Below are 18,949 nucleotides of genomic sequence, written 5' to 3'. Positions count from 1 at the left end.
AAAAACGAAGGACCAGTTACACTTCAAAACGCGAAGTAGGGAGAAACAACGTCGGCCAGAAGACGAAGTCACCGAGTACACGTGTCACCATGTTTTGGTACGACAAGTCGCTTTTCCACGCACACGTCACCATCTTCTTTTTTGGCTACCCTCCCCCGCCCATCCCCATCGTCACTCCTCCAAAGCTGAAACCAATGGAAATCTCCCACTTCACCTCTTTTCCTTGCCACTTTTTCTATCTTTAACAAGGATTTTGTCCATACGTATCTACATTAAACCTTTCGCGAAGATCAAAGATTTTATCCTTATAAAAGGAAATTGGCAGCGGCCAAAATCCGAACTTAATCGGTCTATGAAACTTATATGATATTTCATTGACATTCATATAATAACAACGGGATCCTATTCGCCTCTACAAAAATAAAAAAAATTATCCCGAAACTCTCATTTAAGGCCCTTGCGGAGTTGCAGTAATTCCCCACTTGAAGATGGTTCAAATGTAATCAGCATCAGCTTTTGCCAAAGCGAGCAATGGAAGGGAAGGAAGGAAGGAAGGAACAGCTGTTTCGACGAGGTAGCAAGTAAAACCTGGGACCCAGGTTTGAGGGAATCCATGCTCACCTGCACCAAATAAAATCTCCTCGTTTACCATTTCTTTTTTTTTTTTTCTGCCGCTTCTTGGCTCTGTTTCGAGGGGGGTTTGGTGACCCCAGGATGGGACTGCTCCAAGTGTGCCCCGCACTCAACCGATGCAGTGCATATCTGTTGCTATCGGTTCAGTCGAGACGTGTCTCTTTGTGTCTTGAGAATCTGAAAATGCAAAGAAAAGAAGAAGAAAAAGAGCAAATTTTGTGTGCCCTCTTCCCGAGGTCTCCTATCCGACAATCCTGCTCTCTCTCTCCCTGATCCTTCTGCATTTTCCACTTCGTGGGACAAATTTGAGCGCCTGCCATTTTTGGGTTCTATCTCTTTCTTGTGAGCTTTCTGCTTCTGCTTCTACTTCTTCTTTTTTTTGGATGCCTATCCTGAGCAGCTGGTGCTGGAGGAAGCTTCTTTGCGTTTCTTCTGCTCAAAAGGTTAAGCCTTTACTTACATGAACAACAATGAACTAAATTCTTTTCATACTTTCTTTGTTAGTTCTTCTCTGTTCTTCCACTTTTGAAATATCTCAGCTAAAATATCTTGCTAAATTAAAGGGTGGTCGTTTCTCTTTAGAAATTCAAATGGGTATCACCCGAATCTCGAAAAATCTGAGCTCTGGTTCTTGGTTGGTTCATCTTTTATATTCTCATGATCACCGATCACGGGTGATATATATATTTTTTTTTGCGAGAACGCGAACTGTTGAGAGAATTTGAAACTCTGTTTTTTACCCATACTGCTGAAACCTCCCACTCAAATTCTTTTGGTTATTTTTTTCTTTGTTTTCTGGTGGCCGTTCATTTCATTTTTCTTTGTATGTTCTGCTTTTATCTTCATAGATTTTTTTTCTTATTTTATTTTTGCAGTTGATAGGAACAACGAAGAGGACCACTCAACAACACCCTATGGAGGCCTCCACAGGGAATAGGATGGCTGTGGCTGAAAGCTACGCTTTTGGAAATTTTCTGGAGACACCCATGAAAGCATTTCTATTGATCATGAGAAATTAGTTGGGCTCAAAGTACAGAAATAAAAGGAACTGGTGGGAGTTTCATTCACGTGATTATAGTAAAAAAGTTGGGGGGTTGACAGTCCATGACATTATCAGCGAAGCTGTTATTGTTTTCTTTAGGTCCTCGTGTTCTTCAGTTTTGATAGATAATTGGATGAAAATGGAAGCTCAGTCGAATCAGAAGGCAATTGAGAGAGTGGTTTCGCAGAAAGCTCTGCAAATGGGCAGCTCATTTCCATGCCAAGTCTGTGTGGTGGGTTTTCTCTGTGGAGTGTGTCTCACCACTCTGTTTCTGGCTGCTCTCACTTCTTTTGGAGCATTTGGGTTCAGCAGAGTCTCATTGTCTACAATTTCAATGGGGATTTCTCAGGGGAATTCAAGCGCAAACATCATCAGTGAGTCTTGATTTTTATCTTTTTTCCATTATTTGCATACACGTTGATGATTAATCATCATCCATTATATGGGATACTACGTTAATTATCTGATTTTTGAGATAAACTGCTCGACTCCTGATAATTTTGTACTGAGGATGAAGTCGTAAAAACTTCATGTGTTACAGGAAATTTCTGCAACATTGTAGTTTGTTTCTTACCTTGAGGAAAAAAATACAGAAGCAAAATATTGGTGCATATATGGGAGTTAAAGATAGCCTTCTTTGCAGTACTCATTTATCTGAAAGTTCCATGGTTTTCAGGGAAATTGTTGACATAGAGTGAAGATTAAGGAGGAAAACCGATCAAAAGTCATAGTTGGGAATGATGGAATGGTGTAAACGAAGCAACATGAACCTTTTAGCTTTGCTTGTTCAAGTCATTTTGTTGATTGACCTTAGACTTTGACCTGACTGGAGATGCAAAATAACTTGGTATACAAATAATTTAGTTCGTGATTCTTCTGGGATTTCGACAGATGTTGGATATTGTTCTCTCAACATTACGCAGATCTTCCACGTTAAAATGTATATTGCAATGAGCAGGGTGAGTGTGGAGAGAAATGAAGTGAAAGTAATCATTTGATGAAATTGTATCTTCCGTGATGGCATGCGCAAGTTGCTGGCTTAATTTTTCCCTGATAAATTTCAGTAAATCGGCTAATTTACTTGCATATGCTATGGTGACACAAATTCCATCGATCCAATTCTTTTCTGGGGGCTCAATCAATTCTTTTGACTATGCATTGCAGATATCTTCACAAGGTCAGATCAAGATTTGGATCTGAAAAGGCCAGAGAGGAATGTCGATTCAGTGCCAAGCAAAGAGCATCAAGACAGAGAGAGAGTCTCTTTGCTTTATTCAGCTTGGAGTGCTTTATTAAAAGAACCTGCGGATGGAAGAGAGCAATTGCGTAAATTAGGACTAAGCAGATCCACAGTACCATCTGCTCCTCATTTGGAGGACTGCAAATCAAGCGCTCAAGTAAATAAGCGACTCGACAGCTATGCTGAGAATGAGAGATTTCCTCCGTGGACTAGTTGGAAAGGATTATTGGAAATGCATTCGAAATCGATAAATGATGAGCAACTGAAGAAATTCAGGCACCGAGAAATATCTGAAGGTTCTTATCCTCCTTGGGTATGCTTCTTCATTTTTAAAATCCTCCGGAGATTTTTCTTTTGACACATTGTGCAATAGTGATTTAAAATTTCACAAAAAGATAGCATCACTTAGCTAGTAGCAAGCGATGTCAACTCAATCATCATGTTGGGGTGATGTATAACATGCTTGTCTCGGTGTTTCTAGTGATCTAATTCAGGGGAGCTTTCGCAGATCACTGGGTCAGATCAAGAAAACTATCCTCTCACGAGAAAAGTTCAACGCGACTTATGGATCCATCAGCATCCTTCAAACTGCAGTGATCCTAGCGTGAGATTCCTTGTAGCGGACTGGGAGAGATTGCCTGGATTTGGTATTGGAGCTCAAATCGCCGGAATGTGTGGGCTTCTCGCTATTGCTCTCCGGGAGAAACGGGTCCTCGTCACTGACTACTATAACAGAGCCGACCATGATGATTGTGAGGGTATGAACTAGTCCTTTCGTGTGCTAATTGTAGATATTCGTAGAAGCTCAGGATTTCCCAATTGACAAGTCTTAAATTGTCCTTCACAGGATCAGCGCGCTCGAGCTGGTCATGCTACTTCCTCCCTGAAACATCCCAGGAATGCCGAGACCGTGCACTTGAACTGATTGGGAGTCATGATGCGTGGAAAAGTGGAATTGTCATGGGGAAACAAAATTACAGTTCGAAGCAAATATGGGCTGGCCAAATACCTAAGTAATTTAACTCCGCTTTACCCTTTTTTCGGTCAAGCTCAGTTAGCGATCAGCGACATTCAACCCGTTCATGTTTCAATCTGTAATTAAATAAGAATTCTAATTCAGGTTATGGGGGGATCCCTGGACTTACCTGCAGCCGACGACCGAAATAAATGGAAGTTTAATTTCACATCATCGCAAAATGGACAGACGATGGTGGCGAGCACAGGTACAGGAATACTTTGCTACATGCATCAAAAGCTTTTTAAGTTTCTGCAGTTTCGTTATAGAAAAGAGTGATAAGAATAAGCAGCGTCACATGTAAACGACGATTGCATTCTGTTCCGACATTTAAGCTCAGTTCTATGATTCTTTGTGATGAATACTAGTGGTATTTTTCAGGCGGTCCGCTACTTGATGAGGTTTCAAACGGAGTACACATGCGGCTTGATGAATGCAGCTCGCCATGCTGCTTTTGGAGTGGAAGCTGCAAAGATTGTCGTCACAGGTCTACCCAAAAAATGGCCACAGGTTTGTGTTGTTAGTCCAAGTGCTCCTGCCATGGGAAATTGATCATCTTTAACTGGTCATCTCATGAGAAATCTTCTACTGCAGGAAGCCGCGGAGAAGCCCGTGTCAGACATCGAAAAGTTTGTTTGGTCCAATCACAGACCATGGATTCCTCGGCCACTTCTCAGCATGCATGTGAGGATGGGCGATAAGGCATGTGAAATGAAGGTGGTTGGATTCGAAGAGTACATTCGCCTTGCCAACCGCATAAGGAAGCGGTTTCCACACCTTAACAGCATATGGCTTTCCACAGAGATGCAGGTTAATTTCCTAGTTCACACACGTTCTTCTTTTTTGTTTTCGAGCTGGAACAATGAATTGTGAATTACCTTCAGCATCGAGTATCTTTATGATTGGAACATAACCGTTGCCTCCAGGAAGTCATTGATAAGTCAAAGTCATATGTGAGCTGGAACATCTACTACACGGACGTGAGGCGACAAGTAGGCAACATCACGATGGCTGAATATGAGGCGAGCCTTGGGAGAGAGACAAGCACGAACTACCCACTCGTGAATTTCTTGATGGCGTCGGATGCCGACTTTTTTATCGGGGCGCTGGGTTCGACTTGGTGCTTCCTCATAGACGGCATGCGAAACACCGGGGGGAAGGTAATGGCTGGGTATTTAAGCGTCAACAAAGATCGATTCTGGTAGAGAGTACCGAAGCCATGCATACGTCATTGCATGATCGCGATTTTGTGCATTTCTTCTGTGTTCATGCATAATGTACATACTTTTCATGTATCAGCTCAATGTACAGATCAAACAAAGACATTCAATGCATATCCTCAATGCAGTGATTCATGCTGGTTAATGTAGAGCACAGGCTTATGACTTTTAAGGTTGGTTTCCCACGTTTTACCGTAAATATGAAGCATAAAAAACATGAACAAAGCCATGTTAGTCGGAAAAAGAATTCAGCTTATGCAGCATTACTCAGCTTGATATAATAGTCTCGTCCGGATGATACCCAACATACCAAGAGCTCGCTGTGACGGGCGGGCATCAACATCAGAATTCCATGCATTTCGTGTTAATAACGTGCTACTGAAGAAACGATCGAAAGAAGTGTGATTGTAGAGGCTGCAGTTGCGGTTTTCAAGCACCTGACCGCTGCTTTGGAATCACAGCAGCGATGTAGTAATTTCCTATGACTATTCACAACATGCATAACCAGTGAGAACGCACAAGATTGCAAATCACTAGTAATAGAAAAGTTAGTGCAAGTCATGTTCTTTGTGCAAATAGTTCAGGCCTGACCACTGCACCTCCCTTTTCCTCCCGGGTGGCGAAATCGCCACCGCGGCACTCAAAGAGTGTCCTGTTACTCCAAAAAAAAATTTGACGAAGAGATCAAACGTTTTTAAGAAAAATGTGGTCGATCTTGCTTCCATAGCATTTCAAAGTCCATGTTTTCTAAGACAAGGAACGAAACCATTTAGAAAGAAAGAAAGAAAAAAGAGAACTAACTCCCAAGGTTGGCGTTACTAGCTGGGGTCAAGGGATTTCAAGAATAAGAACGGGCAGTCAATCATTCAAATACACTAGCTACGTCCAAAACTAATTAAAGTCAAGACAAACGGTTCAAACTAATTGAATGGATTTAACCGGTTTATGATATTCGAAAGATATTTCATGGGCCTCCATATGGCGGAGCCTATGCTCTCCTTGCCCATGAATTATCAAGAACTAGTAATTAAATATTAAACATCTTTTAATGTGAAATTATCATACCAATTCATGCCTATTATCGAAATTTTCTCCGTTTCTTTCTTCTTCTTCTTCTTAAATTAGCCATGCATAGATCAAACTAAGTACACATAATCTACTGAAGCCATTATCTTTTTCTACAATGTGATGAAATTTCTAGAGCTTTCTTAATTTTTTCTTTTGTTTATTCTGACCCCCATTAACTTGAACTACTATTATTCTAACATGACACAATTCACCTCCTATGTAACTGAAAGTACCCTTTTGCATTTATGACCATGTCTTTTTCTTCAATTTGATCTATGCTTCAAGATGAAAAAGGTGTATCAGATGACTAAGATATCATGTTAGGTTACATAAATTAGCTTGAAAAATGTATTTATGATATAATGTAACAAACTTTATTTCTAAACTCACCCTCCAACCGGATATATTGAGCTAGTCAATAAATTGTTACGTAGACTCGAGACAGCCGTCTTGGCGAAGTCAACCACGGAATACCGTACAGAATAGTGTCTCTGTTTGAAGATTCTTGGGTACGTTCCACTTTTTAGTTCAACATTAAGGGAAAACTTTTCAATTTTGGTCCCTGCACTTGCGTTATTTTTCGAATCGAACCCTTGAACTTTTAAAAGTTGACTTTCTGCCCGTTCTAGAGGAGTTCGATGACCCGGCAAGAGACTGCTCCAGGTGTACTACACACCCAACAGATGCAGTGCATATCTGTTGGTATTAGTCAGTCAAGACATGTCTGTCTGCTTCTTCAGAAACTGAAAAAACACAAAGAAAAAGGAGAAATTTTTTTGCGTTTTCTTCCCAAAGTCTCTTTTCTGACACTCCTGCTCGCTCTGATTGATCTGCACATTCTATTTCAATCTCATTTAATCTTTTTCCTCCCCATTATTCTTTATGTTTTGGGTTCTATTTCTTTATTGTGGGCTTCTTGCTTCTTTTTTTTCTCCTTCTTCTTTTTGTTGGAATAATAAAATTCATTTCGGTAGATATTTTGTTGGATACAAGTTTGTAGAGCATGGAAATTGCTTTCATATTGAAGTCGTTTAGTAGAGGCGTTGGAATTTGACAAGGAAAAAAAACTTAGAAAGGGAAAGTCAACTGTGGACTTGCTGCTGATGGCTCAGAGAAAGAAAAATCATATATATATATAAATAGTTACTTTTCCTTCAGGGTGTTGAATAATATTGATAGGATCAGAGTTTTGAATGATTGGCTGGGGAATCCGGTTTTCTAATTCCCATTGATCAGGAAGGGTTATTTGATTCCAAGGAATGGTCCTAGGAATGATAATATTTGCTTCAGAAATATCTGTTTGTAAAAGAAGGGTTTTCCTATTGGAATTTAATTTAAAAGCTTTGCTACCAAAAGTAGAATTCATTACTTTGTAATAAACTCTGTAGATGAGGGCTATGGGAATAGAACCTTCAGCTATAGAATAATTATGGGTCTTTATTTGGAGGGTAAGAGATCTCAAAATATTTTTGTCTTTGAGAGAAACGGTAAGACCAGGATGGCTATCAAAATAAATTGGTCCACTACAAAGACTTGTTATATATACGTGTGTGTGTGTGCGCGCGCGCGCGTGCGCGTGTACACACTAGGTAGAGCTTCGAAGAGAAAAAGATAGAGCGGGACTCTAGTTAAGCTTCTGTATGTTGTTCTACTAGTTGTAAGCCTAAGCAAATGAATCTCTGTCATTTTTTGTATTTGTGCTATTACACCGAATTATCAGAAGTTTGTATTGTTTAATTTCAATATTTGGTATCAGAGCTAGCAATGGCATCCATAAGTTCTGTTTAGTTACAACTTTCAAAGTTGAAGGGAAGAAATTTCAATAACTGGTCAACCCATATGAAGGTGTTCTTCAAATCGCAAGTTTGTGAAATCTGGTGGAGAACTGCTACACTAAAGCGACCGATGCTAATGCATTCGATGCCTTGAGAAGGAGAGAGTTTCGTTGGTGGAGTCCCTAAAGAAAGATTAGAAAACATTATATTTGATGTTTTTAAGTCGTGGAGAAAACAACATCTAAAAAAAATCGAGCGGAGATCGCGAAAGCAACGTCGGAATTTTGCAAAAATTCCTACAAAGGCAATAATTGTGTAGGACTGGTGCAGCTTTTAACAAATCAAGGTGATTTTGAGTTTTTACGCATAAAACTCTAAATCAATCTCGACATACTTTGATCTTGTACATACCATTGGAAACCAATTAAGGGGCAATGGCGAAGAACTAACTGATGTACGAGTTGTAAAAAAAATCTTAAGGTCTTTGACCAAAAGATCTGACTATGTTGTTGTAGTGATCGAGGTGTGTTAATCGTGACATTGGAACAGTTGATAGGTCCATTGTGCTTGCATAAGCAAAAAACGAATTGAAAGTCCATTGATTCAAATCCCGAGCAAGCATTATAGAGTCAGGTCGTTCAATCAAGTTGAGGAGGCTATCAAGGTGGTCGAGGTCATGGAAGTGGCCAAAGTAGAGGGGGAAATTCGAATTCAACTGGAAAGTATAAAACACTAGACAAATCAAAAGTCAAGTGTTTGTTTTAAGTGTAACAAATTCGGACATTACAAATCCGAAAGCCAAGCGAAGATGACATCCGAGTAGACAGAACATGCACATACGATATATGCCGACAAAGACATACATGAAGGATGACTCGAGCACTGTGGACACCAAAACATGGTACCTTAATACTGAGTGCAGTGATCATATGTTTGGCCAAAAAGAGTTGTTGATGCGGTTGGACAAGATAGTTCGCGGTGTAGTCAACTTCAGGAATAAATAAAAAATTTCCATAAAGGGCAAATGCAACAATAATATCAAGTTACAAGATGGTACTAATGTTACTCTTGCAAATGTTTAATTTGTGCCAAGATTTTTTTTGAAATTTGTTTAGTATAGGGAAACTTTCCAAAAAAGAACACAAAGTCAACATTGAAAGATAGGACTAGTTGTACCATTTTCGATTTAGTCATTTAAATTTTTGTGGACTAAAATTATTGGTCTAGAAAAAGATGGTGACCGGCATACCTTTGATCGACAGTCCAGAGCGCCCATGCATAGGATTTCTTGTCGGGAAAAATCATCGACAACCATTTCCAGTTGAAATAGCCAGAAGAGCAAAGCAACCTTTGGAGTCGGCACATTCATATGTGGCCCTATTGAGGTGAAATCATTTGGACAAAGAAGGTACATGTTAATTTTTGTGGATGATTTTATCAGAAATCATGGGTATATTTTTTAAGTGAAAAATAAGAAACTTTTGGCAAATTTAAAGTATAATGAAAAACATTGTAGTTTTAATCTGAAGACATTGAGATCGGATAGAGGAGGAGAATTCACCTTAAAAGAATTTGCAAATACTGTCAAATTCTTGGGTAAAATGTTAATTGATTGCCAGCTATACTACTTAGCAAAATGGTATAGCAGATAGAAAGAAGAGGCCAATTTTTGAAATGGCAAGAAGTATGCTAAAAGTTAAAGATTTATCAAAGAAGTTTTAAACAAAAGCTGCTGCATGTGCCATTTTTGTCTAAATAGGTGTCCAATTAAGGAGTGCTCTAGGGAGAACCCCATAAAAGGCTTGGCATAGCAACAAGCAAGATGTTTCGTTCCTACAAGTATTTTGGTGCGTGACATATTCTCATATACCAGATGAACGGAGAAAAAAGTTGGATGATAAAAGTCACAAGTGTATCTTCATCGGTTACATCGACATGACTAAGGTTTAGAAGCCGTACAATCCATTCATGGAGAATGTAGTCATTACCCGAGTTTTCCTCCTTTTTTAGGATGAAGCTTGGGACTGGAACCAAAAGGTTAAATTGAAAAGCATTACTATCGAAGATGAACCATTGGTGATAGATAGAGAAAAATCTTCAATTGATGATTCATCTTTGCCTATTAGTACATCTTCTTCATCATTTGCAGATTATTGCCGTTGGGTTGTTCATAATAGTTGAGGGTCATGCTAGCAAAATTTAAGGAATATGTGGTTACAAAAGATGATGATAGTAACAATGACTAAATCACTTATCGAACTATGGTAAATTTTTGTTTATTGGTAGAATGTGACCCTGTATTTTACGATGAAACAGCTATAGATGAGAAATAGGGGTGAGTAGTTCCCAGTCCGGTCCGGTCCAACCCAAGACTGAGAACCGGGGACTGGACTGGTTTCAATGGGACCAATAACTTATTGGTAAAGGCAAAAGAGAATTGGGGAAATTAGATTAGGTTTTCTATTTTTTTCAAAAATTTTAAAAAGTAAATATATATATGAAAAAATTAGAAAAATATATATTTATCGGTCCGGTCCGATTCCCACCCTAAAATCGGGAACTGAACCTCCTGGAAACCGGTTTCACTTTTAAGAATCGGGAATTGGACCGATATTTCCGAGAACTGAACCAAACCAGTTGGTCCTGTCCAGTCCGGTCCAGTCCCAGTTTGGGCGGTCTATTTTGCTCACCCCTAATGAGAAAGGGGATTCAATCAATGGATGAAGAAATCCACACCATAGAAAAGAATGATACATGGGTGCTAGCATCTTTACCACCTGCTAAGAAGCCCATTGGTGTCAAGTGGGGTACAAGACAAAGTATAAACACATTATGGTCAGGCGGACCATTACGAAGCCAAACTGTTCATGGAAGGCTATAGGAAAAATTCAGATATATGATTATTTTAAGTATTTGCACCAGTAGCTTGAATAGATACCATTTTGACTATCTTAGTACTTGTAGCTTGGAATCGTTGGAAGACCCATCAAATGGATGCGAAATCAGCAATCTCAATGGTTTCCTCAAAGAGAAATTCTAAGTGGAGCAACCACAAGATTATGAGAAGAAATGCCATGAAAATCAAGTTTATAAAAAAAAAGGCATTATATGGGCTAAAACAAGCAATTCGAGTTTAATACCCGTATATTGACACGAATTTGTTAGAGAATGGTTTTCAAAAGTGCTCTTATGAGTATACATTGTTTATCAAGTCTAATACTAACGGTGATATAATAATTGTGTACCTTTATGTTGACGACTTACAGAGAGTTGCGAAAATATTTTTGTTGAATCCAGGAATCTATGACTAGCCAGTTCGAGACGGCGGATTTGTGATTGATGTCTTATTTTATAGGTCTTGAAGTGAAGTTGACAAATGATGGTATATTTCTTTCACCGCAGGATTGTCCTCATGATATTTTGAAGCGATTGAAGATGGAATTGCTCATATCAATTTACTGTCCTATAATAGAACGATTGGAGCTAAAGAAAAAAGGAAACGGTGAACTAGTAAATCTCACTTCTTTTAAAAGTATTGTTAGCAGTTTAAGATATTTCGCTTCTTCTAGGCCAAATATTAACTATGTCATAGGAATTGTGTCGGTTTATGTAGAAACCATGCCGGTCACATTGGTAGATAGCAGAAAGAATTTTATGGTATGTCATTGGAACTTGTGGTCATGAAATTCTATATTCTTACACTGATAATTTCATTTTAGTGAGGTACACCATTAGTATTGGGCAGGTGATACAAAGACTTGGAAGAGACTTCCGGATTTTCTCTCTTTCTCGGATCAAGAGTAATTTCTTAGTCTTCAAAAAAATAAGTTGTTGCACTATTGACAACCGAAGCAGGATACACAGCAGTAGCTTCAGTGGCATGTCAAGCCATTTGGCTTCGTAGGATGTTTTATGAATTGATGCATCAACATAAAGGTTCTACCAAATTAATGTGTGATAATAAGTCGGCAATTGCATTTGTCAAGAATCTTGTTTTTCATGGCAAAAGCAAAAACACTGACATCAAGTATCACTACATTAGTAAGCTAGTCAAACATGGCGAGATTGAACTTAATTTCTATAGATCAGAAGATCATATTGCATATACTTTGACAAACGAAGGCGGATTCGTTCAATAAAATAAAGACGATGCTTGGTGTTATAGATTTGCATAATCAATTTTAAGGGAAGCTATTGAAATAAGGGTTAATACCATGAAAAACCCTAAACTGGTATTCCTGTGATAAATTTACCCCAAACTATTTTTTTTACCACAAAAAAACCCCAAACTGGTACATGTGTAACAATTTTACCCCGAACTATTTTTTTGACCATCAAAAACCCCAAACTGGTACACCTGCGACAATTTTACCCCGACTTAATTTTTTAATATTATTATTTTATTTTTTCGAATTATTTTATTTTTTCTTTTCTTTTCTTTTTCCTTTCCTTTTCTTTTTTTTTTTACTTCATCTTCTTTATCTTCAACCTATGGCCGGCGAGATCGGTCCCGCCGGCTGCTGGCGTGGCCGACCTCGCCATTGCTGGGTGAGGCCGACCTCGCCGGCAACTAGCGAGGTCGGCCTTGCCTACCCCCGGTGAGGTTCGACCTCGCCAGTTGCTGGTGAGGGGTAGTCCTCGCCGTCGCTGGCGAGGCTCGGCCTCGCCGAGCCAGAGGCGGGGGCCCACGAGGTCGGCCCCCGTCGGCCTCTGGTCGGCCCCCGCCGGCCTCTGGAGCAGCCAACCTCGCTGTCGTTCAGAAACCAAATCAATGGCCAGCGCAACAAATCAGAACGCCACAAAAGGCGGGGATTCGACATACTGTCTTGGATCGGCAGGGCTTCCCGCAGGAGCTATAGACGAGATTGAGGACGGCCTTAGTGGACTCGGAGAAGTTGGAGTGAGAGGTGAGCTTAGCGTGCCCTTGAGCTTCCTCCATGGACTTCAAGACGGCGCCGTAGTCGCCGCACTTGAGAGAGACGCCGGCCATGGCTCCGGTCCTCCGATCGGGGAAGGGAAAATTGAGAGAGAAAGCTTCGCGCTCGGAGCGATGCAGCTTTGCGATCGCCGGACGGAACGGTTGGGATTTCGTCGTCACTGGCGAGGACGACCCCTCGCCAGGGGTGGGCAAGGCCGACCTCGCCAGTTGCTGGCGAGGTCGGCCTCGCCAGCGGCCGACGGGGCCGACCTTGTCGGCCATAGATTGAAGATAAAGAAGATGAAGGGACAAAAAAAAAGAAAAAGAAAGGAAAAAGAAAAGAAAAGAAAAAAGAAAAAAGAAAAAATAAAAACAATTCGAAAAAATAAAAAATAATATTAAAAAATTAGGTCGGGGTAAAATTTTCGCAGGTGTACCAGTTTGGGATTTTTGGTGGTCAAAAAAATAGTTCGGGGTAAAATTGTCACATGTGTACCAGTTTAGGGTTTTTTCTGGTAAAAAAAATAGTTTTTGGTAAATTTGTTACAAATGTACCAGTTTAGGGTTTTTCGTGGTATTAATCCTTGAAATAATGAAGTTGATTTTGGTAGATATATTGTTGGATTCAAGTTTGTAGAACATGGAAATTGCTTTTCTATTGAAGTCGTGTAGCAGAGGCGTTGGAATTTGATATAGAACAGAAAACTTACAAAGGAAAAGTCACTGGTGGACTTGTTGCCGATGGCTCAGAGAAAGAAAAACAAAATTCTACTTTTTGCTAGACGAGCTTGCCCGGCACTATCCTATTACTAGCTGGTAAACAAAATTCTATTTTTTGCTAGACGAGCTTGCCCGGCACTATCCTATTACTAGCTGGTCTTCTTTGCCGACTTAAAGAGTTGGTGGCTCTTTTATATATAATATTTGTACTGTATGTAATATTTGTCCACGAGGTAAGAGCTTCATGTAGAGAAAAGAGAAAAAGATAGAGAGGAACTCTAGTTGAGCTTCTGTGTGTTTGTTCTAGTACTTGCAAGCTTTAGCAAACGGCATTTTCAGTATAGTTCTCCCTCCTTTTCGGTATTTGTGCTCTGAGTCCAAATTATCAAAAGTTTATATTGCTCTTACTCTATGGCTGTGGCTGAAAGCTGCGCTTTTGGAAATAAGGAGCTGATGGGAATTTCGTTCACGAGATTTTAGTCAGGAAGTTGGGGGTTGACAGTCCATGAAATTATCACCGAAGCTATTATTGCTTTCCTTGGGTTCTTGTTTGTTGAGAGCACACAGAAGAAATTCGATACTTTCACCTAAGGAGATCAAGAATTCAAGTCTAAGTTTGTCAACATATTCAGTTAAATCTATCACCAATGAGTTATGGGCCAAGTAGGATTTATTGACTACTTCACACCGTATCAATTTTCCAATATTAGACTTTTCTAACACAACTATGTGTATTCTAACATCGTGTTCTTCAATTTTGGTAGATTGTCGGAAGAAAATGGAAGCTCAGTCTAATCAGACGGCAATAGAGAGAGTTGTTTCACATAGAGCTCGGCAAATGGGAAGCTCATTTCCATGCCTAGTCTGTGTGGTGGGTTTTCTCTGGGGAGTGTGTCTCACCACTCTGTTTCTGGCTGCCCTCACTTCTTTTGGAGCGTTTGGCTTCAGCAGAGTCTCATTGTCTACAATTTCAATGGGGATTTCCCGGGGGAATTCAAGCTCAAACATAATAAGTGAGTCTTAAATTTTATCTTTTTTTTTTTAATTTGCCTGTTTGTTGTGTTACACTAGAAATTGAGAGTTGTCCCAGTTAGTGAACAATCTTCACCAAAGGTTGATCTTTGGTTTTTTGTTAAACGGGTTCAGTCGCAATTCGGATAGGAATTGAATTGCATAACAAGGATTAAGAATAATAAATTTAAAGGAAAAAAACTTGCAAATACTGGAACTGGAAATAAATTGATAAATTGAAAAAATACGTAGAGAGGAGGATCTCTCTACAATGTTGAGTGCCACTGCACTAAACCGTCAATTGGTATCTTCGGCTTTAATCGGCATCTTCGCTTCGTCTCCTTCTTCATTTCCCTGCATCTAGCACTTAGCCAAATTAACAGTGAAATTGGCCATGTTTTATCACTAACTTTATATGTTTGTTGAACATTCACCATCATGTGTCGATAGATGTGTTTCATGTTCATCGATAATTGTAATTCAAGGTCACTGGCAAGAAATTCCATTGGCGCTAGCTGACAACCATATCAGACCAAGCTCTATACTTATTTAAATCGACGTCATGTCGATTACAAAGACTCGGTCATTTTTTGGTGTAAACATGCTCATAGCAATAGATGAATGATTGTCATACATAATATGTGATGCTACGTTGATTATCTGATTTCCGAGATAAACTACGTGACTGCTGCTAATTACCTGCTGAGGATGAAGTTGTAAAAGTCTCATATTTCACAGGAAATTTCTACAACATTTTACTTTGCATCTTACTTTAAGGAAAAGGCAGAGAAGCAAATTTTGGTCAATATATGGGGTCAAAGATAGCATTCTTCACAGTACTCAATTCATCTGAAAGTTCCATGGTTTTCATGGATATTTGTCTTCACAGAGTGAAGATTAAGGTAGAAAACAGATGAAAAGTCATACTAGGGAATGATGAAATGGCTTGAATGAAGCAACTTGAACCTTTTAGCTTTTCTTGCTCAACGTATTTTGTTGATTGCCCTTACTATAACCTGACTGGAGATGTAAAATAACTTGGTATACAAATAACTAATTTCATGATTCTTCTGCGAGATTCCAACAGAAATTGGACATTGTTCTCTCAACGTTACGTGGACCTTCTACGTTAAAATGTATAACATAATTGCAATGAGCAGGGTGAGTGTGAACAGAGATGAAGGGAAAATGATCACTTGATTAAGTCATTTGTTCCGTGAGGGGGTGTGCAACACTGATTTTATCGATCCAATTCTCTTTTGGGAGCTCAAATAAAATTTTTCACCATACACTGCAGATATCTTCACAAGGTCAGGTCGAGATTTTGATCTGAAAAGGCCACCGGGAAATGTCGATTCAGTGCCAAGCAAAGAACAACATCAAGATAGAGAAAGAGTCTCTTTGCTTTATTCAGCTTGGAGTGCTGTACTAAAAGAACCTGCGGATGGAAGAGAGGAGTTGCGTAAATTAGGACTAAGCAGATCCATGGTACCGTCTGCGCCTCATTTGGAGGGCTGCAAGTCAACCGCTCGAGTAAATAAGCAACACGACAGCTACGCTGAGAATGAGAAATTCCCTCCATGGACTAATTGGAAAGGATTGTTGGAAAGGCACTCGGCATCAGTAACTGATGAGCAACTGAAGAATTTCAGGGGCCGAGAAATATCTGAAAGTTTTTCTCCTCCTTGGGTATGCTTCGTCTTTTGAATCCTCTGGATATTATACTTTAGGCACGTCATGCAATAATGATTTGAAATTGTGCAAAGAGAGAACATTCTTTAGCTAATAGCAGGCGAAGTTGACTTGATGATCATGTAGGCGTACCGGGTTTGTGCCATTTCTTGAATCTATTGCTTTTGAGGAAAAAAATGAATCAGCGTGCTTTGGTAGGGGTGAACGAATGAACTGTTTGTCTCAGTGTTTCTAGTGATCTAATTCGGGGGAGCGTTCGCAGATAACTGGGTCAGATCAAGAAAACTATCCTCGCACGAGAAAAGTTCAACGCGATTTGTGGATCCATCAGCATCCTTCGAACTGCAGTGACCCTAGAGTGAGATTCCTAGTGGCGGACTGGGAGAGATTGCCTGGATTTGGTATAGGAGCTCAAATCGCTGCAATGTGCGGGCTCCTCGCCATTGCTCTCCGAGAGAAACGGGTCCTCGTCACTAACTACTATAACAGAGCCGACCATGATGGTTGTAAGGGTATAAACTAGTCCTTTCGTGTCGCTCATTGTAGATATTCGTAGAAGCTCAAGATTTTCCCAATTGAATAGTCTTAAATTGTCCTTCGCAGGATCAGTGCGCTCGAGCTGGTCATGCTACTTCCTCCCTGAAACATCCCAGGAATGCCGAGATCGTGCACTTGAGCTGATCGCAAGTCACGATGCGTGGGAAAGTGGAATTGTCACCGGGAAAACAAATTACAGCACGAAGCAAATATGGCACGGCCAAATACCCAAGTAATTCAACTCCACTTTACTCTTTCTTCATTCGAGCTCTGTTAGCGATCAGTGACATTCAACCCTTTACTGTTTCAATCTGTTCGGCTAAATAAGAATTCTAATTCAGGTTATGGGGGGATCCTTGGACTTACCAGCAGCCGACATCGGAGATAAACGGAAGGTTAATTTCACGTCATTGCGAAATGGACATAAGATGGTGGCGAGCGCAGGTACAAGAATACTTTGCCAAGTGCATGAAAAGCTTTTGAGGTTTTCCCAGTTTCGTTATAGAAAAGAGTGATGGAAGAGTAAGTAGTGCCATGTTAGTGATGACTGCACGCTGTTCCGACGTTTACTTCAAGCTCGGTTCTGTGATCCATTGCGACGATTAGTAATGGTTTTTTCCAGGGGGTCCGTTACTTGATGAGGTTTCAAACGGAGTACACATGCGGCTTGATGAATACGGCACGCCATGCTGCTTTTGGAGCAGAAGCAGCAAAGATTGTCCTCACAGGTCTACCGGAAAAATGGCCACAGGTTTGTGTTGTTAGTTTAAGTGCTCCTGCCGCGGGAAATCAGTCATCTCTAACCGGTCATCTCATGAGAAATCTTCAATTGCAGGAAGTTGCGGAGAAGCCCGTGTCTGACATCGAAAGGCTCGTGTGGTCCGATCACAAACCGTGGGTTCCTCGGCCACTTCTAAGCATGCATGTGAGGATGGGCGACAAGGCGTGCGAAATGAAGGTGGTCGGATTCGAAGAGTACATGCGCCTCGCCGACCGCATGAGGAAGCGGTTTCCTCACCTTAACAGCATATGGCTCTCCACTGAGATGCAGGTTAGTTTCCTGTTTCAAACACTCTGTTCTTTTTTGTCGACTGATACGATTTCTAGCAACATTCCTGATTCGCTATGACAATAAACGAAACGATGAATTGTGAATTACCACCGGCATCGAGTATCTTTATGATTGGAACATACCCGTTGCCTCCAGGAAGTCATCAATAAGTCGAGATCATATGCGAGCTGGAACTTCTACCACACTGATGTGAGGCGACAAATAGGCAACACTTCGATGGCCATATACGAGGCGAGCCTCGGGAGAGAGACGAGCACGAACTATCCGCTCGTGAATTTCTTGATGGCGTCGGACGCCGACTTTTTCATCGGGGCGCTGGGTTCGAATTGGTGCTTCTTCATAGACGGCATGCGAAACACCGGAGGGAAGGTAATGGCTGGGTATTTGAGCGTCAACAAGGACCGATTTTGGTAGGGTATCGAAGCCATGTATATGTCGTTGCATGTGTTAGGAGCGCGATTTGTTGAAGAGAAAAAAAAAAGACAGAACAAAACATGAATTTTTACGTGGAAAAACCCTTTCAAAATCAGAAAGGGAAAAACCACGATGCTGCTCTAGACAATTTCTCATTATCTGTATCAGTCTTCAAAGTTACAAGTTACGACTATAAAAGAAATTGCCCAATATATAGCACAATTCTAGGGCAAGTTGTAGCAGACATGTATGCCATTAACTAATAAAAAACTTCTCTACTTTAATATTACTTTCCCTTATCAGACTCTAGAACTCCATTAATCTCCCACTTGGATGCTGATCTTTAAAAAACAACAATGGTTTTTCAAATTTTTCACTCGTTTTTATAACCCAAACTGTCTTAGTGTAGTGGCCTCCTCATCAGTGATCATGGAGGTCAACTAAGACAATGCACAAACTCAGTTTCTTAGTGGTGACAACCTTGGTTAACATGTCGATTTTTTGTACCAAGGATCTTCTTCAATGACAATGTCCCTTTATCTGTAAGTTATCGAATATAATATACTTCAACTCGATGTGCTTTGTCCTTGAG

At 40.2% G+C, this 18,949-nt stretch overlaps 2 protein-coding genes across 5 annotated transcripts; both read left to right on the top strand.

The window, feature by feature from the left end:
* The first annotated feature begins 535 nt into the window (after positions 1-535).
* LOC115681010 (uncharacterized) lies at positions 536-5,301 on the top strand. Of its 4 annotated transcripts, none has more exons than XM_056310110.1 (9): positions 536-869; positions 1,509-2,049; positions 2,840-3,228; positions 3,424-3,673; positions 3,763-3,928; positions 4,036-4,138; positions 4,312-4,440; positions 4,525-4,740; positions 4,857-5,301. In XM_056310110.1, the coding sequence occupies exons 2-9, from the start codon at positions 1,809-1,811 to the stop codon at positions 5,133-5,135; spliced, it is 1,773 nt and encodes a 590-aa protein (XP_056166085.1). In that variant the 5' UTR covers positions 536-869; positions 1,509-1,808; the 3' UTR covers positions 5,136-5,301. The 4 variants fall into 4 exon arrangements, with proteins under 4 accessions (XP_056166085.1, XP_056166086.1, XP_056166084.1 ...); XM_056310111.1 differs by having other exon boundaries at positions 536-975; positions 1,516-2,049; XM_056310109.1 differs by having other exon boundaries at positions 536-1,076; positions 1,516-2,049.
* An 8,926-nt stretch (positions 5,302-14,227) lies between these two features.
* LOC115681009 (uncharacterized) lies at positions 14,228-18,690 on the top strand. Its single transcript, XM_030604860.2, has 8 exons — positions 14,228-14,644; positions 15,940-16,331; positions 16,597-16,846; positions 16,938-17,103; positions 17,213-17,315; positions 17,494-17,622; positions 17,707-17,922; positions 18,079-18,690. Exons 1-8 carry the CDS (start codon positions 14,359-14,361, stop codon positions 18,355-18,357), a joined length of 1,821 nt encoding a protein of 606 aa, XP_030460720.1. The 5' UTR covers positions 14,228-14,358; the 3' UTR covers positions 18,358-18,690.
* The last annotated feature ends 259 nt before the right edge of the window (positions 18,691-18,949 follow it).

The sequence above is a fragment of the Syzygium oleosum genome, unplaced genomic scaffold (assembly GCF_021117445.2).
Source record: "Syzygium oleosum isolate NSW1041296 unplaced genomic scaffold, Sole_v2.1 Sole_v2.03, whole genome shotgun sequence".
Taxonomy (NCBI): Eukaryota; Viridiplantae; Streptophyta; class Magnoliopsida; order Myrtales; family Myrtaceae; genus Syzygium; species Syzygium oleosum.
This window is presented reverse-complemented; position numbering and strand designations above follow the sequence as displayed.